General features: G+C 31.3%; 2 protein-coding genes across 2 annotated transcripts; one reads left to right on the top strand and one right to left on the bottom strand.

Annotated features, from left to right (window-relative positions):
- Positions 1-959: 959 nt before the first annotated feature.
- Positions 960-6,282, bottom strand: LOC126673896 (pentatricopeptide repeat-containing protein At3g56030, mitochondrial). Its single transcript, XM_050368207.2, has 12 exons — positions 5,982-6,282; positions 5,683-5,723; positions 5,483-5,583; positions 5,270-5,350; positions 4,783-4,865; positions 4,222-4,273; positions 3,910-3,999; positions 3,711-3,779; positions 3,449-3,550; positions 3,173-3,241; positions 2,540-2,596; positions 960-2,442 (listed from the first exon to the last, which is right to left on the bottom strand). Exons 1-12 carry the CDS (start codon positions 6,056-6,058, stop codon positions 1,405-1,407), a joined length of 1,860 nt encoding a protein of 619 aa, XP_050224164.1. The 5' UTR covers positions 6,059-6,282; the 3' UTR covers positions 960-1,404.
- A 483-nt stretch (positions 6,283-6,765) lies between these two features.
- LOC126675103 (probable arabinosyltransferase ARAD1) lies at positions 6,766-10,035 on the top strand. Its single transcript, XM_050369686.2, has 4 exons — positions 6,766-7,481; positions 8,282-8,578; positions 8,669-8,764; positions 9,188-10,035. Exons 1-4 carry the CDS (start codon positions 6,990-6,992, stop codon positions 9,599-9,601), a joined length of 1,299 nt encoding a protein of 432 aa, XP_050225643.1. The 5' UTR covers positions 6,766-6,989; the 3' UTR covers positions 9,602-10,035.
- The last annotated feature ends 11,116 nt before the right edge of the window (positions 10,036-21,151 follow it).

Below are 21,151 nucleotides of genomic sequence, written 5' to 3'. Positions count from 1 at the left end.
TTCTTCATGAGCTCTTGAATGCACTACCCTAACATTTTCACTGTCAATCTTGGCACGCGGCGTTTTGATAGAATTTCGATACAGAGGATCGCCGAGTATGACATTTTTGTAGGCATGAGTCAATAGCGATTTCTTGATGAGGTTATAGAGTCGGTTGCAAATGCCTAGAGCTTGGAATGGGTCTTCTTCTCTTTGATCCATTTCAATGGAAAATGAATTGTCAGAATGGAAATGGTAAAATTTTGATTACTGTCATGTTTTGATGTGGGTTACTTGTCTTGCAAGTAACAGGGAGATGATTCTTTTCTTTTCTTTTCTTCAGAAAGATTTCTTTACAAGTTTCTGTCAATGTTTTTGCTTGAAGCAAATGGAGTTTGAAGCCTGTAAGTATACCAGATGGTTGAGTACACATAACAGGGATTGATGATGTGGCAAACTATATATTCTGAGTACCCAATAAAGTGTGGCAAAAGCAACCAATCATATACCAAAAACTTATTTTTTACTCTTACTCCATTAATAATTGTAAATAATAATACTACATCCACAGAATTACAATAAAATCAAATGCAATCAAAATTTTCTGCATTTACAGGATAACTAATTTCCAGGACTTGATCAAAACAAGTAGCAGAATGTAAACTTATTCATCTAAAATTCAATTCACAGGAACTATCCAAATATTACTAGAATCCTCTTCAGTTTGCTAAATTGGGTGAGAATGGTTATTAATCTTCAGTAAGGCAGAAGTGAAATCTTTGATCATAGGTACCTGGCTCAAACTTTAATCCGCCCACAAAGACGCCAGTAAGCTCCGGGATGAAAAAGGGATTTCTCAAACACCCAAATATCGCGGACAAGGACCTGAAATTTCATAGGCAACAAACGGGTTGAAAGACTGCAGATAAAAGTAAAAAAAAGTAACATCGGATTTTGAGAAAATATACAAGCATTAAACATAGAACTAAGCTTATATTTCGAACAAAAGCTTATTCATACAAGAGAAAGCTATTATTCAACATAGTTTGACCATTCTATGTTTCCCATAACTCAAAAGGGATACAGAACTTCATATCAGTATCTCCTCAATTAATCCCATTCATTATGCATATGAACAGAAGTTGACTTCTAAATTCTCAAATCATATACAATCTGATTTATATCCAAATCATTTCCTTGAGAGCAGAACTGTAATCTGTATATAACTACCAGCTAGACTTCCAAAGGAAAAGAAAAATGGCACCAGTTTCCTTAACTACAAAGAGAGGAAGGACGATGAATTGGGTCGTGCATGTTCTGTCACTTAACTCCTCCGTCGGGAGTGCCTCTCATGCCCAGACCACCTAGTAGCACCTACATAGAGAACCTCAGAAATTGGAAATTCTTAATGAGCCAAAATAGAAACTATTTGACATTTTTAACATTCAAGTTGTAGTAATTTCTCAACTTTTCACCCATTATCAAACCCCTTTCCTCCATTTCCTCCAAAACTAACTTAGCTTCATCAACCCTCTTCATGTTAATCAACTTACTAGCCAGTACCCCAAAACTGTGTACATCCAATGACTTATCTCTCCCTCCAAAAATCTTCACAAATTTTATGGCCTGGAAATAGTAGCCCAGCCTCAGTAATCCATTGATAACATGCACATGTGTAGAATATAACATGTGCTCTCCATTGTCCTCCATTGTCCTCAACAGCATCAAAGCGGCATCTACTTTTCCCACCCTACATGCGCCCAACACCAATGCATCATATGTGCGCGAATCAGCACCTAACCCCATCTCTTCAATCTTCTTCATCACCTTACTAGCATCTTTTACATTTCCATTATAACAATATGCAGTTAACAAATAATTGAATGACGTTAGGTCGGGTGAAACTCCAACTGCCTTCATTTTTTCTATCACTTCCCAGGCAGCCTCCATCTTCTTCTTATGCGTAAGAGAATTTAGTATGGGGTGAAAGCTACATGTGTTTAAGCCATACTGCCCGCGCTCCATGATGTCCACAATGTGCAACGATTCCTCAATTCGTTCTAGTTTGCATAGACGGGCAATCAGAGCGTTGAATGCACTTGTCCGAGGAAAACCATTGTCAAGGCGGGCCAGGGTTTGAATGAGATCATCCAGAGAAGAGAGGGAGTCGTCAGTGTTTGTGATGAACTTAAAGGTGTTGACGGTGTTGCAGCAGCAGTCTCTAATACGCTTGTTGAGGAGGTAGCGAAGCGTATCAAAGTCTCCTTCAAGGCCAGCAGCATTGACACGATCATCATAGTAGACGGCAGTAGGTTTGTCAGGAAAGGAATCAGATTCATAGTTTTGAGTAGTTAAGAAGCGAGTATTGAGGGGCAAGATAGATTGGTAAATTGGAGCTATGCAATGCAGCTTGCTGAAAAATGGGAGTGTTGTTTTAGGGTTCAAGTAATATGGATGAGCAGGCTGCCAATCAATGCCAGTATCAATTGCTATCAAAAAACAAAGAAAATAAAGTACGGGATTATAGATTAGGTCAGAAAAGTAGCACAGTTATGCTCACCTCCTTTGATTTGTCTCCAGAAACAATGGTGCCTTTTGAGTCACAGGCTTCAAATTTCTGCAAGAATAAGCATTGCATAAGTCAACTTAGAGTTCACTGGATATGCTATATAATTATAAGAAAAGCAATTAGATAAATGAATAGTTGCTCGGAACCTAAGAATCACGATCTCTTTTCTCTTACTCGACAAATCTCATCCTTGTAACTACTATGTTGTACTTTTAACTCGTAAAAATATATGGGATATGAAAATTAAAGTCGAAAGAGAATTTTTGTCAAGGCATGCTTATGTTTACTACACAAGAGGTAAAAAATGAATATGAAAATTCATATGCCAATGGTTGCAGGCTCTATATCATATTCTTTTAAAAATATACTAGTGATTGAAGGTTGAATTTAACATCTTAAGAATTTGATTGTTGGGAGTTATACTTAGGGGTTAAGGTAACTTCCCCCCTGGTTGCAGAAGAGAGCCTCTATAAAATGACAGTTTTACTATGTAAGTGTTAAGCCAGGGCAAGGTTGAGCTACATTTAACTGTTAATGTCAAAGTAAAAGACATGCCTTTGGGAAAACGAAACACATGCATAGAGTAGACAGGAAGATAAACACAATAAAAACAGGGTCATTTACCTGTTTTGTCAGTAACTCGAGGGTTAACTGTATAAATACTTTTTTGAGGTCATTTCGATCAACACCAATCTGGCATCACATACAAAAAATACACAAGTTATGTGACTTGGTGCAGAAGGAACAGGAGTTCCTCTTTGAAAATCAAGAAAATTCATGTCTATATTTATTAAGCTTATAATAGATAAGTTGATTCAAAATGTCTTTTTCAAAATTTAACAGTTAATTACCCATATAGTGCAATTAAAAAAAGTTGAGATATAAAAAGTGAATACTTGCCAACCGAGCACGCAGAGTTCGTATTTTAACTACGGGTTCAACTAGTTCCCAATAAATCTTACTCCACATAGATTCTCTTTGTTTAATTTCATTCTTGAGTTCCTGTAAATACGAATAACACATTACTTGAGATAGTTCAAGTTTCAAAGAGGACATGCTCATAGTGCAGAAGGCAAAAAGGAAACACATGTTGAAGATAGTATATGATTGAATTAAAGAAAAGCAACACCAAAGGCAGCAAATAATAGCAACAAGAACATACAGAAAACATTTTCTCTGTAACTGCTTTCCTCAATGAATTTTTGTCAGCATTTGCCATCATTGTGTTTATCTGGAAAAAAGAAGAGGGGCAAGGGGTACATAAGGCAACCAAGCATGTAATGTTGAATTTGAATCCCAATGGACACTAAAAAAAGCAAGTATAGCACAACCGAAACTTCAAGCAAAATACATCAACGTACCTCTTTGTACAAGTCAACTGCTTCCTTGTAGAACTCATGTTTTGAGTATCCAGATTTTCTTAGCTTAGATATGGCATAGGCACTTTTGAGCTGCAAAACGTGAGCGGGAAACTATGATTTGGGTGTGAAAAATACACTAAATATGGCCACCTTAGAGAACTTGAAGCATTTGCATATGACACAATATCTATCAAAATGATGGGAATGAGATCATTATACCAAATCCTTGAGGAAAGTGGATGGGTAAAAGGGGATAATTCATGTGCTATTTGAACAAAATGCCAACACTAGTATTAAAATGAAAGAATTTACCTCCAGAATAATATCTGCTTTTGTTCTTTGCCAACCACTTTTTGTGAACCACCTGAAATAAAGAACCTGAGAAGTTCATGTTGATGACCAAAATAGTCATAGGATTGTATTTGCAAAATATGAATATTGTGTTCACAGCAGCATTTTGATGCATGGTGCACATTAAACTTTTGCTCATTTGTAAATACTACCAAGCTGCCCAATGGGTCAAATATGCTCTTATGCAAGAGATGCAAGTCGATATCAACAACGGTTGCTAAGAGCTTGCCATAATCCTGTCTAGGATTCCTAACCTAAAATAGTACAAGAAGAGTACTAAATAGGGCACTGTTTTCCTTCTCCTGACTAGTAATTTATCATTCTATCATCGTATTAGATTGGAAATTGCTGCCAAACCCACATTTTGCGAGAAGATAATTCGACAACTTCCTGCTAATATTGCAATCTGGTGTAGCTATCTAGAATTTTAATCAAATCATTTCTTGAGGTCTTGTATGAAGCAGAACTTAGTGAAAGCTAAAAGCCCAAAGAACAATCAAATTCACTAAGCATCTCACTAACCTTCTCCAGAATGGAATTCGTTCACGAGGAGCATAGGGTTCATAGATGAATCCCGGGCTTGTCATAGAAACTTTAAGAGCCCCCTGCAGAACATTAATGTAGTGAAGTTCTCATTTCAATTCGTAACAAGACAACTGATAAACTCACTACCAGTAACTACATCACAACTTAGGAATAACAACTCTATTTCAGTAATCTTCACAGATATCTAAGAGTAAAATAATCCAAGTTAAGTACAAATATCTCTCTCTGAATCCATCAAGATGATGAGTTTTCTGCAGAAACCCCAAATGGTCTGCACAGGTTTCTTATACATTAGAGTTAGACATATCCCTGCATACTACTCTTTTAAATCCTTCATATATTTTTCTCTCTGTTCATCTAATCTCCTTCAAAAAGTATATTTCAAACACAGAAACAGTCAACATATATCTAAAGCTAGCATTTTCAAAGTCAAACTGAAAAGGAGGAGCTTTGAGTAACAAACCATGTGTCTTGCTTGTGAGGGAGGCCGTGCCTGTGTTGATAGTAACCTCTTGTCATTTACAAAAATTGGCATCTCCATAGCCTGAAATCATAAAACCCAGGATGCATATAATAAATCAATAAGAATAGATTGTCAGAAAGGCATGGTATTGCTAGCTAAACAATAGTCTAAAATCCAAATAGCTAATTCCAAATCTATGTACCAGAAACTTACCATTGAAGAACGAAGAGTCATGGTACTTCCATAAACCCAAGGAAGAACATCATGACTGTTATACGGGCAGAACGAAATTGTCCGGGATTTAAGTTCCAAAGCTAATCACAAACAGAACAATTTTAAAAAAATTACTTCACTAAAATGTTTGCTAGTAATGATAGCATATATCAACAAACATGCCAACATAAATAATTTACCATTCGAAAAACAGCTATAATCGTTTTTCGAGCTCCCAATCCTGAAGAAACAAAAGTCCAGATTTCCATAAAACTACCTTCAACACCAGAAAAATTATATAAAAAGGAAAAAACAGCAAAAATTCTCCATTTTGGTCCAAAGAATCACCACAAAATGCAAGAAATATAATCTGAATTAAAAAGGAAAAAACACCAAATGGGTTTTGTCTTGAAGCTAAAAAGATGCAAACTTTAGCACCAAGATCATACATTTTCTTTAAATTAAAACAGCAAATCAAGAAATGAAACTATAAACTTACAGATATGGAGGAGAATTTGGATATTGAAATTTCGGAAAAAGTGTACGAATTGTTTGTAATCTTCTTAAAAAAGCCATTACTGATTGATCATATACAATAATAAAGATGATGATGATGAATTAAGAAAATGAAGAATAAGGGTTTTACTGGCAAACAGTTCTAAAGAAAAGGGTTTAAGGAGGAACTACGCAGAATAGGCTTGGGTCTGAACATTGGGCTGGATCGGGCTAATAATAAAATCTTGATTATCTAATAGATTGCGAGCATATTTCATTCGATCAATATATCCGGTTTTGGAAACGTTTCGGACACTTCATTTGCTGGTCAACGTGTCCAGTTTTAGAAACATTTTGAACACTTTATTTGATCAACGTGTCCAGTTGTAGAAACATTTTAAGGGCGCTAAGGCTTTTATTGATTCATGCGCATCTACTCTTTCTTTGACTTGGGCTGCTCGATTTTAGAAACATTTCAACATGTCCGATTTCGAAATTAGATCTACGTGCTTGATTTTATAAACGTTTCATACACTTAATTCGATCAATGTGTCCGCTTCAGAAACATTTTCGACACTTTACTCGATCAACATATCTGATTTCCAAAACATTTAAGAACTTGACTTTTCAGACATGAAACATCATTTTTTATCTAGAAAACCTTAAAATAACATTATTTCACCGTGTCTGTAACAGAGTATGTGTCCGTCTTTCATTAAAATGAAAAAAAAAAAAGTCCGAATCAATTACTTGAAGCTCCAACAATTTCTAAAGATATATAATCATCAATTTTTACAAGATAGTTCACCCCACGTCAGTGTTTGAACGAAATCTGAACAGATGTAATAACCAGAATAATGTTCAGTCCATCAATAAAGGCTTTATCATTTCCAAGCAACATTCTTTCTTTACTTCCTCTTCAATCAATCCATTACACAAAACACAGTCACTTATTACATCCTCATCATCATTTCCAAAAACCTTTGACAAAAACAAATTAAGATCTCAAACAATGTACGGAAAAGTAATCCTCTCCATTATATTCATACTTCTAATCCTTCTCACCTATGCCATCTTCATCGGAAGCCTAGACATGAAGCCATACTTCTACCCACTTCTCCAACAACCACCGCCGTCGCCGTCGTTACCCGCCGTGAGACCGCTCTCCGCTTGTAAGCCGCTCAAAATCTACATGTACGATCTTCCCCGGAGATTCCACATGGGCATGATTGATCATAATGCAAGTGCGGAAAATGAGCCGGTGACGGCGGAGAATTTTCCGGCGTGGCCCGGAGGTTCGGGGCTGAGGAGGCAGCATAGCGTGGAGTATTGGTTAATGGCGTCGCTGTTGTATGAGGGGAGTGGAGCTGTGAAGGAGGGTGTTAGGGTTTTGGATCCTGAATTGGCGGATGCTTTTTTTGTTCCCTTTTTTTCTTCGTTGAGTTTTAATAGTCATGGCCATCTTATGACTGATCCTGAAACTGAGATTGATCGGCAATTGCAGGTAATTTCTGAGTTTAATTTAGTTAAAGTTACAAATTTGGCAGTTATTTTAACTGAATTTTGTATAATAGATACCGTAATTTAATTGATTTAATTTTGTATCATAGGAAGTGTTAGATTTTTAAAATTTTTAGTATAAAATGTTGTGAAAGTTGCAGGCTTTATTCAAGTTTTTCCGTTTTTCACTAGAATTAAGAGGTGAGTCTTGCTGCTGAATTTGTTTGTAGATTTGCTGCGAAATTATGTGTATTGAATTGTTCGTGCATATTTGTTTTGCGGGTATCATGTTAAGTTTAAAATAGAATAGCTTTCGGTAATCAAAAGTGTGAAAAGAATAAATTGGTTGGGATTTCTTATATTGGTCAGTGTAATATGCATATTGAATTGTTCGTGTATATTTGTTTCGCGGGTATCATGTTAAGTATTAAATAGAATAGCTTTCAGTAATCAAAAGTGTGAAAAGGATAAATTGGTTGGGATTTCCTTTATCGGTTAGTTCATTGGGTGTTATGTGTGTAATTTTTATGGTTGATGCTTTGAGGAGTGGCGGAAGCTCTGTTAATAGATATGGCGGCTTGACATTGCATTTGCTTCTTTCTTTTTCTTGTCAGCAATTCCTTTTTTTAGGAAAAGATAAAAACAGTTCATAGAAGTAGGAGATTAAAAATTCAGGATTGGCAGTAGAAGAGACGATCCTGAAATTTCGCTTATGTGATTCGTCATTTTTTCCTTATAACATCTTTATGCGCCTACTAGGGTGTAACATTTTCAAGGCTGACTATGGTGTGCTTGTGGTTTTAGGTTGATGTTATAGACATGTTATATCAGTCTAAGTACTGGCAGAGATCTGGAGGTAGAGACCATGTGATTCCCATGACACATCCGAATGCCTTTAGATTTCTACGACAACAGTTGAATGCTTCTATTCTTATAGTTGCAGATTTTGGTCGCTACCCCAGATCAATGTCTACTTTGAGCAAAGATGTGGTGTCCCCGTATGTACACATTGTTGATTCTTTCACCGATGATAATGTTTCTGATCCATTTGAGTCTCGTACTACACTTCTTTTCTTCCGTGGAAATACCGTCAGGAAAGATGTATGTCTAGTACTTCTTTTGATGGTTAGCTCTTGCTTGAACCTGCATTCGTGTGGTATTGTGATTGTTAACATTTCTCTTATCTTGTAGGAAGGCAAGGTTCGTGCTAAATTAGCAAAGATATTAGTCGGTTATGATGATATCCATTTCGAGCAAAGCTCAGCTACTGCAGAAACAATAAAAGCGGTATGTTTTACTGCATTTCCAGGTTTTAGCGAGTGTGTGCATAACAAGCATATAAATTTTGTTTTGGGTAATTTAAGAAGCATTGTGTTTGTTTCGTTGGCTTTGTTACGGTCAAAATTCCATTGATTACGAGTCCTGTCTGGGCTCTTATATGCTGTTTTAATTTCATGATTTTCATAAAATTTAGAAACTTATTAGAAAATAGCGAATCCTAGAATTTTTATATAGTTAAATATAACGTTATCTTAGTCTCTTCAATTATGGAAGGATAATTATGTCCTATTACCAATAACTCGTTTTTGTAGAACATGGGTGTCATATCACTTGGGAATTTTATGAAATTATTCATTACAGATATTTTTCCGCTGCTCATTTTCTTGCTAATCCCTTTCTTGCTCACTCTTGCTTATTCCAACAAACCAGTCAACCGAAGGGATGCGCTCCTCAAAGTTCTGCCTGCATCCTGCTGGAGACACTCCATCTTCTTGCCGACTTTTTGATGCTATTGTAAGCCATTGTGTTCCGGTCATCGTGAGCGATCAAATCGAGCTTCCTTACGAAAATGAAGTAGATTACAGCCAATTTTCAGTTTTCTTTTCCGTAAATGAGTCAATTCAACCAGATTACATGATTGATCAGCTTCGGCAATTTCCAAAAGCGCGATGGTTAGACATGTGGACACATCTTAAGAACATTTCCCATCACTTTGAGTTTCAATATCCACCAAAAAAGGAAGATGCTGTTAACATGCTATGGAGACAGGTAAAACATAAGATTCCGAGGGCTCAACTTGCTGTTCATCGAAACCGGAGGTTGAAAATTCCGGATTGGTGGTAGAAGATATATCATGGAATTTGGCTTATATCACACTGTACATTCATCATTTTTTATCAGTTAACAGATTTTCTTTTGGAGGGAATAATCAGAGGCAGTTGACACTCAGCAGTCTCTTATTTTTTGTACAATATATACATTTTTAGCAACTACCTCGATGGAGATTCTTTTTGACAGCGGAGACCTGCCATCTTGTCGTATTTTCCAAGCAACACTGCAGAAGTGCAAGTTAAGCATGTCGACCGGCTGTATAATTATGGAGTTTACAAGTTTTGTTATACTTAATTGTTTCTTTTGGATCCTAGAGTAGTCAAATTTTTTGACAGCAGATTTAATTGTTTGGTTATCTTTTTCTTTTTTGCTGTTTTCTGTTATAGAGTTCGCATATATGTATCTCTCAGTCTACTTTATAGTATTAGACTCATATTTATCTTTTAGTTTGTATTTTGTTATGCAAATTTTTATTAATTTGAATCGATCACCCTATACAGCAATTTTAAAAATTATATTGATTTTATTAACTTCAAAAGGTACGACAATACTGCATTAATAATAAAAAAAATGTAATCAATTTATAGGTTGCGCTAGTATTGATCAGTATAATTACTTATGTTATTGTAGCTTTGAATAATTATGTTCAACATCCATAATGTAAAATCTCATTTTACCACCTCAAACTTTACTTCTATAAAATAGTTATTTTATTTAATTAAAATATTAGTGTAGAATCTCATTTTACAATCTCAAATTTTACTTCTATAAAATAGTTATTTCATTTAATTATTAATTAATTTGCTCCAATATTTTAGGATTGGATAATCAAATCTACTAAAGCAGCTATAATTGTGTTTTTTTTTTGACAAAACCTAAATGTTTACCAAGTGACCTAATTAATTTAACTAATTACATTTAGCTTTTAACTTTGAAATCAATATTTTGTGTATGAACAGTTCAGAAAAACATTTAATTTATGAAACTAAATAATCGTGAATGATTGGTTGGTAATATGCAATGCAATTTGCATGAATAAAATTAAAGAATGAAACACTGTTAGAAAAACATGCATAATTAAAATAGGATAAAATTAATTTAAAATATTAATTAATTTTAAAACATTGGAATTTAATACGCTAAAAATATGGCTGCCACATATGCAATTAATGGTCGGAATTCGGAATGAGGCTACAAGATGCAAAAATTGGAAAGGTTATGATTTGATTTATAACATTTTAACATTACGCTTAAATCCCTAAAAATGTGAAACGTTAGGGTTTGTTTTGCCAATACTTCTAATATTATTGGTATCGGTGTATGATTGTTACACGCCATCAACGAGTAGATTATCAAAACACGTTTTGAATTTAATTTCAATATTTATTGATGAAAAGTTTATTTTAACTTTTTTCATTCAGACTTATTTAAAAATCAGATTGTCGATAATGATTTCAAATAATATCCCCTAATTGCACATTTGAAGAGTTTTGTCTGTACAATTGAACAACATAGATATAAATTTTTATTATTTGGTTAAATCTATGTTTTATACTTTTTGAACGTAATTTTTATGAAGAGCGATCGAATTGTAGATCTATTTCTTTTCAAATATTTATTAGTATAAAAAATCCAATTTGTAGCTAATTTTTCTTCAATGATTTTTTATCTAGACCGGTTCATAGTGTATCGGGTTTATAATAGTGAATTTGATAACTAATTAATGTACATGTCAATTAGCCAATTATATATATAAAAAAATATGCAATTTTATTTCAAATAATTTTTAATTTATATTGAAAGATGTCATATTACATATGTTCTTTAAAGATAGACAAACTTGCTAATACATAAAACTTAAGGTCTAATGTTCCAAAAGCATCCAATTTTTAATCTCTTTTCAATTTCACCCCGATATTATAAAATTATCAATTTTACTCAAATTTACATCTTTAGTTTTCAATTGCACCTTCAAATTTCAATTTTGAGCGATTTTATTATTCAAAGGACTAATTCATTCAAAAACACAAAATCTTAGAGTATAATTGTACAATTTTCAATTTGAAAATAATTCAAATAAGTCCCTCATCTTTAAAATCTAATTTAAAAATTTTCATTAATTCAAAATTTATTCTAAAAATCAATTAATTCTAAATATACTATTAATATTTTAAATTTTATTAAAAAAATAAATTTAAAAACGGTCTTATTCCGCCGATCATGTTACCTTCCTCCGATCCCACGATCCGTCGTGTGCCTCCGGCGAATATCTCGGGAGGTTTTCGTCTCAAAGAAGACGAACTAGATATAATTCGTGTTCAATGGAGAAAGAGGAAGTGGAGGGTCGTCTTCCACTTTACCTTGCAGCGGAGACGAACATTTCAGTTCAGTTTTTATAAAATCACTAATATTATTATATTTATTTTATTTAATTATTAGTTTGCTCCAACATTTTAGAGATTGAAAAATCGAATATTTTAGAGATCGAATAACTGAATCTACTAATGTTATTTACTCTTTTCATTTAATCATAACTAAAAGTATCTTAATTAAGTCAAATATAGTTGTACTTTTTTTTTGAACAATATCTAACTGTTTTCAAGTGAACTAATTTAACTAATTGTATCTATCTCTATCTCTGTCACACAAAAGAACTAATTATATCTAACTTTTAACTATCAAATCAACATTTTATGTATTTAATTTATGAACATAAAATATTATCGGTTAATATTCAATGCTCTATGCGTGAATTATAATATAAAGAAAGAGACAATGTGAGAAAAATATACATAATTAGATAGCATATAATTTGCATGAATAAGACAGGAAATACTTTGAAAAGTCACTAATATTTATCTGAAAATCAGTTATAATTACTGATCCATCCATATAATTTCTAATAGTTATAGTAAATCATTTTTTAATATCTTTTAAGTTATTTAATCATTTTTTACTCCTACCATCAACATATTTGGCATAAATGAGAAATTATAATTTACTTGGTTCTAAAAATTTCAAAAAGTCAAAACTCTTTGAGTTTTTAAAAATATATCCAAACTTTTTAGAAAAAACCTTCCAGATTATCCTATTTTAAATTTTAATTATTACGGTACTCAGTTTTTTTTTGACATTTTACTCATATCTTTTTAAATTTCTAAATTTATCCTTTTTAGTTTTTAATTTCAAAAATATGTTTTTTACTTTCTATGTTTAAACATCCGTTAAGACAAAAATCCTTCCATCTCCTTCACTAGTTTATTATCCTCGTTCGTATCTGACCTCTGTCTATTATCTATTTTTATTAATTTTTGTATATTTGTTGGTGTTTTTATAGTGTTTTTATTGTATTTTTATTGTAATTATAATGTATTTATGGTGTAGTTTATAGTGTTTTTTAGTATAAAGACACCAGCACTTGGTTTATTTATGATACATTTCTTAAAAAACTCCTAAATAAATCTAAAAAAAACAGTAGCATCAAAACAAATAGCCAAACAAGATGTATGTAATACCCCGTAAATTGTTAAGATATTTTTCAGATACTAGGACGTGCCACTTGTCCGAAATTAAGAAAGTTAGGATATGAAGGTCGGGAATGATAATCAAAATGACAAGTATTGTCGGAAAGTATATTAATTGGATCGCGGAATAATAATTTTTAAGCAAAAAATTTATTATTCGGAGTGATTATTAGCGGGACTAAAGGGAAGCCAGAGTAATTAAAATAAAATAAAGTATATGTCCCGAGCTAATGAATTTCACATTAAGGTCCGTGAAATATTTTTAAGAAATTATGGAAAAAAAATTCATAATTTTTGGACATTGTTTAGTTAAGCACGTCGGTTAATTGAGAAGTTGAGTTAAAGTGCAAATTAGCCACTTTGAGGACTAAAGTGGATTTTTGACCATAAATTTCCAAGGGAAGTTGTGTTTTACTTTATTTTCTTAAGATAAGAAAATAATATCGATAAAATGGTTATCTATAATGATTAAAATGAAATATTGGACGAACAAGTGCAAGTTAGCTCAAAATGGAATTTTGAGCGTTTTTGGCCAAAATTACCAAAATAAAATTATTAGAAAATGAAGTTATAAGATATGAGAATAATATTATCTATTTGGTAATAAATAATATAGAATTAATCGGACCTAAAAGATTTAGTATTCGACGGACTAAATTGGACGAAAGAAAAGTTATGGATTTATAAGTAAGGAGGTGGCAACTTCAAGGATTAAAATGGACTTTAGTCCAAAACTTACTAAAGAAAATGTTGACTTGCTGATCTCCTCTATCTCATATTCCTTCATTATTCATTGTTCATTGAAAGAAAAAGAAAGAAAAAGAAAGGAAAAGATGGAGAAGAGAAGAAGAGAGGGGATTTGGAGCGGTTTTGACAAAATCGAGCTACGAAGCTCGTTTCTCGACCAAATTGAACGATTTTGGTGGCTATGGATTCAGGACTCAATCCTCTACTCAAGGTAAGCATCAATTCCTGTTTTTGTTTGCTTAATTTTGGACGAAATTGATGAGTAAAGGGCTGTTCATTTTCGGCAATTTCATGAATTCATGGTTGAATATATAATTGATGATTCTTGATGTTTAGAAGCTTTGAATTTTATATTTTGATGATGGAATTATGATTAATTAAGGTTGATATATTTAAGATAGGTCATGGCCGAAATTTATTGAATATAAGTGATAGATTTGGATGAGAAATTGAAGGCAAGTTTTGGCAATCATGGAGGAATTTGGTGTGTTGATTATGTTAATGATTCTTGATAAATTTAAGTCATTAATTATGAGTTTTGATGGTTGAATATTGATAAGCTAGGGCTGTTATGTAAGAAGTATTATGTCTGAATTTTTTTGGAATTTTGAATGATTAAAATTGGACGAGAACTAAGTGATTTCGACAATATGTCGGGTTTGCGTGTTTGAATGCTTGTTTGGCGATGATGAAACGTTGAACGTTTTGCTTCCTAGGTTCGGCAAGACACTCGACCACATATGTCCTTCCCCTAGAAGGCAGAGGGATATAGACCTTAGGAGCTTCGTGGGAAGTCCTCACTTGTCAAGAACGGAAGCATTCGTCGTTGGTTAAACTGGACAAGTAACAGATCGAGGTAAGAATGTAGTTCGACGTTTTCGAAAAAAGTATTGCTTGAAGTTTGGTATGGTTGATGTTCAAGGCATTTGACCCTGGTCTAGTACAATGAATTATGATATAAATGCTAAGGTATTAGGTTCCGATAAGTTATAAGTTACGAGATAAGTTACGCAAACTAGTAGGACGTTTTGCTGAAAACTATTCTGCAAAACAGCCCTGTTGCGAAGGCCGTATCTCGAGTTAGATAACTCCAAATTAAGTTCCGTTTATTGGTACGAAAACTTAAGGAGGTTATCTAAATATGTAGTTTTTGATGATTCGGAACCTAAGATGTTCATTTTGGACTGAACATTTTATTGTGCAGTCTGCCCTGCACTTGTAATCAGCTTTAAGGAAATAACTTCGGAGCTAATTTCCGACACCTTCGGGTGCTAATATCAGTCCAAGACCTGAACAAATGTTTTAGGAGACATTCTAAACTTTAAGAATGTTAAGTTTGTTTAGAGGTCGGACTGTTTTAAGTGAGCGGTTTCGATAGCCGAAGTTGGCTAGAAATTATGTTTTGGATATTTAGTATATAGTTAGAATGTTAATAATTTAGGTTATTATCGAACTTTTGTAGACTAGCCGAGACGACTACAAACAGGACACGGAACGTGACGAACGATATTGCTTTGTTAGTTCTAGAAGATTTTGGATAGCAAGTGGTGAGTTTACAGTCTACTTTTGCGTGTTATTAATAAAAGTTATTTATTTTGTTTATTATTATTATAAATGCATCGCATAAAATGTTATTATTTATAATGATTATTATTTTTATTAAATGTTTATTCTTTATGAAATAAAACTAGTATAGTGATCCGAGGAAACGAGCTACCTATTGGGCGTCAATAGGCTGTGTGATCACCAGTGTCCGGGTCAGTCATAGAATTAGTATAGATAGATGCTTGTATTTAAAAATGTTTAATATGATCTCGTTAAATGATGACTATGTTTGGGAGTAAGGAGGATTATGTTTTTGGTAGATACGTGAGTAACTCGGTTGAACTATCTCGGGACACGTATCTAGTGAGTAACTCGGTTGAACTATCTCGGGACTCACACCTTGGGATTAAGCAGTGACATGATGTAACTCGGTTGAACTATCTCGGGACCATACCACTTGGATTGAAATGATTTGATATAATATTGATGGATACAATATGAGTAGGATACGGATAGGAAATAGTAAAAGTTTAAGAATTAAGATTTCAATCGGATCTAATACTTGATATATACTATTTTCATATATATATGTTATGTTTTAAGTGCGATGTTATTTTATATAACGCCATTAGTAAACGTAAACTCACTCAGTATTTTCAAAAAATACTGACCTACTCACAGTGTTTCATTTCAGGGTCATAGTAAAGGATTGTGACAAACTTCTATCCTTGTTCCAGAAGTTCGGAATTTGTACAGAATCAATAGTGCTACAGTAGTTGAGTTCTATTAAGTTGTAACGGTGTGTCAAACGGTTTTGATTGTAAAACGTATACTCTGATATTTGTAAAAGGTTTTGAAACTGCGCTTTTAAACCGTTTGTTAAAGGTGGAACGGGCTGTGCTTAAGACATCGCAATATAAGACTCAGGTTCCTATGTAATGTTTTCAGGTTTTGAACTAGACGTTTGTATACGTCAAGAATGGAAAGGCTTTTATGAAAATGATTTTTGTATATGATTATGATTTTTGTTTTATCAATTTATTCGCGAAAAATTTATACTCGTTTTAGGCTTGCTACGGGTTTTGGAAACGAAATTTCTCATTCCCTAGCGCCGGTCGCGACTTGAGATTTCGGGTCGTGACAATGTAAATTGAAAAAGATATGTAATTTATAAGGAAAAAAAAAGAGTTGAAGACATAATGGACACATCAAAGTGAAACAATAATATTTCTCGAGGTTTCATTTCAAGACCTGCTGAGAATTTATCTCCGTCAATCAACACCAACATCTATAGAGGCGTTTTAATTTTTGCTCCATCTTTCTTTTTCTTCCTCATCGTATCGATGATAAAACTCCGAAACATCTTTAGATAAATTATAAGGGACATATTATCATGGGAGGCTATTTCGATTTGTTTGGAATAAAAGAGTACGTGGTGAAATTGTGAAACGATTTGTTTCTCGATTTAGAGAGTAAGAAACATTTCAGGTTGCAGAAAGAAAAGAGCTATGAAATCTTGAGATTGGAAGAGAAAGAGGAAAGAGAAGCGGTTAAGAGAAAGATATTTTTATAAATAATTTTACAAAATAAGATACTGAATACTATTAGTAAATCATGGTAGGTATTCGTGTATTTAAAAAAAAATATGATAGTTTGAGGATAATACCGACCTTTTAAAAATTGCGAGTTTTAAAATTTGGTCAATCTGATAGAAATCAATTTAATTTTCTAAAATCAATATAATATTTGTTAAAATTAATTTGTCAAAATCATATGACAATTCAATTGGTAATTTCTTTTCTTTTCATTTTTTTCAAATATGACAATCAATTATCACAAAAGCACAATTAAATCAATTTCAAAAAGTTGGATAGATTTTGAGAAAATTAGTTAAATTGGGATAGATTTACTCTTAAAAAAGGTTCAGTTTTATTGGCACTAATAGTTCTAATTTTAATTAATTTTTATATAATAAATAGACAAAACAATTTCCATACAAAATAAAAAATAACATAATATATAAAAATATTATAATCAAACTATTGAATTTTTTTTTTTATTATTAAAAGTTTCTATTTATTTTCTAACAGCCTAAAAACTAAAATAGCTTAAAGCACATTCAAGGAAAATTTATAAGAACATTTTTTCAAAACTTTATAACATAAAATGTCTTAATCTTATTTGAACTAAGTCAATAATTATAAATGCATCGAACTAAACAAAAATATATATGAATAATAAAAGTTTAACTAAAAATCTTCCAAAAACATTACTTAATATTAGCATATAATTATCACTCTTTACAATTTTCTTCTTCAATAAGGTTATTTTTTAAATAAATATTCCCACCTGTCCGTTGAAGTGCCTCCAGTAATAATAGGCCTTTTGATTGTATACTGTATACACGGTGTCCTAATCAGATTAACCACCTTGTTACTTGATGTTATTAGAGGCACACCAGCCGAATTTTAGAAACTCATGCCCTAATTTTCTTACAAGATACATTGCTTGTGTTGTCGAAAGTCCAACTGTCTTGCAAATTATGTACATTTTTTATTAATGTCGTTTATTTAGTTAATGTTTACCATAAATGACAAACTAAGTGCATAAATAGGTAGGGAGGGTCTTTTTAATCGAATGTGCAGTATATTTTGTTTTGATATTCTGTATATTAGTTTGCTCCAATATTTTAAAGATTGAACAATGGAATCTACTAATGTACTCCTACTCTTTCCATTTAAGCATAACTGAAATTATATATCAAAGGCAAATGCAATTGTATTTTTAGAATAATATTTCCGAAGTGAACTAATTTAATTAATTACCTGTAACTTTTAATTATCAAACCCATATTTTATGTATGAACAGTTAAAAAGGCATATAAGTTATGAAGCATACAATAGCATATTATTGGTTATATGCAATGCAATTTGCATGAATTAAATATATATATATATAAAAAAGAGATATTATAGGATATAATTATTTGTACGAATAAGACCAGGAAACAGCTTCTTTTTTTTATTTAAAAGTCATGCAATAGTGTTTAGTGGGTCGATTGTTTGACTGATAAAATTGTCAATTCTGGGGCTGGGAAGAGTGTCTTGGCGGGAACAAATATTAAAATTAGTATATTACTTTTTAAAAATATATCGTGATTAAATATGGAATTTTCAGTTATAACAGAAGTTATTGAATGAAGTATCATAAAAGACAAATATCTTTTAATTATATTTAATATCTAGACTCTTTAATAGTGAAATTAAATTCTGTAAAGTGTGCTTTCAAAGACACACTTTTAGCTATGTGGAGCATATGTTAACGGTTTTTGAGAAAAAAATTTAAAGATGAGATTTTTCTTTAAGATATGTGTTTTAAATTTTTTTCACAAATTCAAAGCGAATTTCTCTCGTAGAGCTTTACATAAAATATTATTATGGTAGATAAAAATCTCTCATTCAAAATCTTTAATCTCAGCTTCAGTCCTTTTAGTGTTCTAATATATATATTAACTTCTAATCCTATAAATTATTTATTTTATTAAATATTATTCTTTGAAAATTAAATTTAATCAAGAATTTGGACAGGCTCACATTTTATATAAAATATTTATTTAATTTTTATTATTCGAACGCTATAGTTAATTTAATTTTTATTAGTCAATAATTTTAAAACCACTTATTTAACCTTTTTAATGAATCACTTATTTAATTTATATTTGTTTTAATAAGCGTGCTAATCTATATTAACTTATAATCTTCACATATCATAGTGTTATAATAAATATTTATTTTTAATATCTACAAATAATATATTTTATTAAATATTAATATTAAAAAATAAAATTAATCTAGAATTTGACAAAATCACATTTTATCTAAAATATTATTTTATTTTATTCTTTAAATTTTACTTTATCTGATTTCTACCCGATATAAAAGTTATTATTAAAATATAATAATATTATAGATAGTCGATATTTTTAGATAATTTATTGCTAACATTAAAATAAATTTTTAGTTTATTAGTTGCGTATTATGAATTTTGTTCACATTATATATATATATAATAAATTTATTATTAAATTAATTATTAATTTAATTCCGCGTACATACACAAATTTATGACTAGTTTAATAATAACTGTATGGAATTTAATGATTAATGTATATATTAATTACATAAAATTTATAAAAAAGTTATTTTTATTTTTAATTTATATTGAAAGATATCATATTGTATATTGATAGAATATGATAAAATTTCACATCGATAAGAGGGTAAAGGACTCACACGCTCCTATAAATACAGGCCAAAAGCCAGTCTTAGGATACATATTATCCCTTATACCAATACACAATTTATATACCAATTATACCCTTAGACTGATTTAAGCATCAGAGTGAACTCGGAGCCCCATCCTAAAATCTATCTTCTTTACTGTCTTACAAGAGGACCCAGACAATCGGAAATGAGACTAACTGCTCACACATTCCTGGATCCATCACATATGATTTTTAAAGATAGATAAATTTATTATTCTGTACCTCATTGTAGTTTTGATAGTTAAGTTAAAAAAATATTAATTTTAGGCCTAGCCATCGAAAAAAAAACTTTATATTTTTGATTTATTTTTTATTTTTGTTGTAATTTTTTTAAAATTGTAATTTTTTTTCTATTTTTCTATTTTTAGTTTTTATCTACTTCCAAATTGAAGTCATTTCACTTTAAAAAAAATTCAAATATGTCCATTTTTGGCATGTAGTTTAAATAAGCTCTTAATGTTTTAAAAAATAAAAATTAAAACTATATATCAAATGTTAAAACATATATGAACATTTTTCAAATGATTCAAATGAAAAAGATCCAATCAAAAGAATAGGTGCAGCTGAAATTGAAACTTATAAAATAAAATAAAATTGACGATCTTGAAAATTGTAAAAAAACATGGGATAATTTTGTATTATTAAACCTTAAACTTATCCGTAGTAACTTGAATTACTTGTATTACATTCTCTTAATTGTTATTGAGAATAATTCAATTCAATAGAAATCAATAATATGTTTAACTTTTTAGAAGCTTTATAATCTTAACGAGTTATTAGTTTTCTTAAAATACAATTAGTGATATTAAAAACAATTTATTAGATTAAGAATATATTAAAAAATAATCAAGAATGTAGGAGTGGAATTCCAAGCCTTCCGAACACAGGACTTGTGAGATTATCATCGAAGCCAGCAGGCCTTCCGTTCTTGACTGAGAGACTATTTAACCTGCAATATTAGAAGCATCTCAAATCCTAAGATCTTCTATTCTTTAATGTGAATATTTCAATGAGAGGTTTAATTAGTTACTAAGCCACATACTTATTTCAAAGATCATAGAATGCACAAACTAACAATAGTGTTCTTATTTAGTTAAGTTTCCATAAAAAAACTATTGTAATTATATTTATTTTATGAGAAATTCTTATTAGTTTGCTCCAATATTTTAGAGATTTAATAACCAAGTAATTTAGAGGTGAATAATCGAATCTACTAATGTAAAATTACTTTTTCCATTTAATCATAACTAAAAGTTACTTAACTAAGGCAAATATAATTGTGTCTTTTTGAACAATATCTAAGTGTTTCTAAGTGAACTGATTTAACTAATTATATCAAACTTTTAACTATCAAATCAACATTTTATGTATGAACTAGTAAAAAGACACTTGAAGACTTGGTCTAATTGGTGAAACTCTAAT

Source organism: Mercurialis annua, linkage group LG3 (genome assembly GCF_937616625.2).
Source record: "Mercurialis annua linkage group LG3, ddMerAnnu1.2, whole genome shotgun sequence".
NCBI lineage: Eukaryota > Viridiplantae > Streptophyta > Magnoliopsida > Malpighiales > Euphorbiaceae > Mercurialis > Mercurialis annua.
Note: the sequence above shows the minus strand (reverse complement) of the source record. Positions and strands in the feature narration are given on the sequence as shown.

Bases quoted from the DNA above. Each gene is read 5' to 3' on its own strand.
- LOC126673896 (XM_050368207.2), bottom strand. From the start codon at position 6,058: ATGGCTTTTTTAAGAAGATTACAAACAATTCGTACACTTTTTCCGAAA. The intron at 4,000-4,221 runs GTAAATTCTTTC...CACGTTTTGCAG, and splicing joins AAGCAGATATTATTCTGGAG to CTCAAAAGTGCCTATGCCAT. The intron at 2,597-3,172 runs GTAAATGACCCT...TTATTCTTGCAG, and splicing joins TCGAGTTACTGACAAAACAG to AAATTTGAAGCCTGTGACTC.
- LOC126675103 (XM_050369686.2), top strand. From the start codon at position 6,990: ATGTACGGAAAAGTAATCCTCTCCATTATATTCATACTTCTAATCCTT. The intron at 7,482-8,281 runs GTAATTTCTGAG...TTGTGGTTTTAG, and splicing joins AGATTGATCGGCAATTGCAG to GTTGATGTTATAGACATGTT. The intron at 8,579-8,668 runs GTATGTCTAGTA...CTTATCTTGTAG, and splicing joins GAAATACCGTCAGGAAAGAT to GAAGGCAAGGTTCGTGCTAA.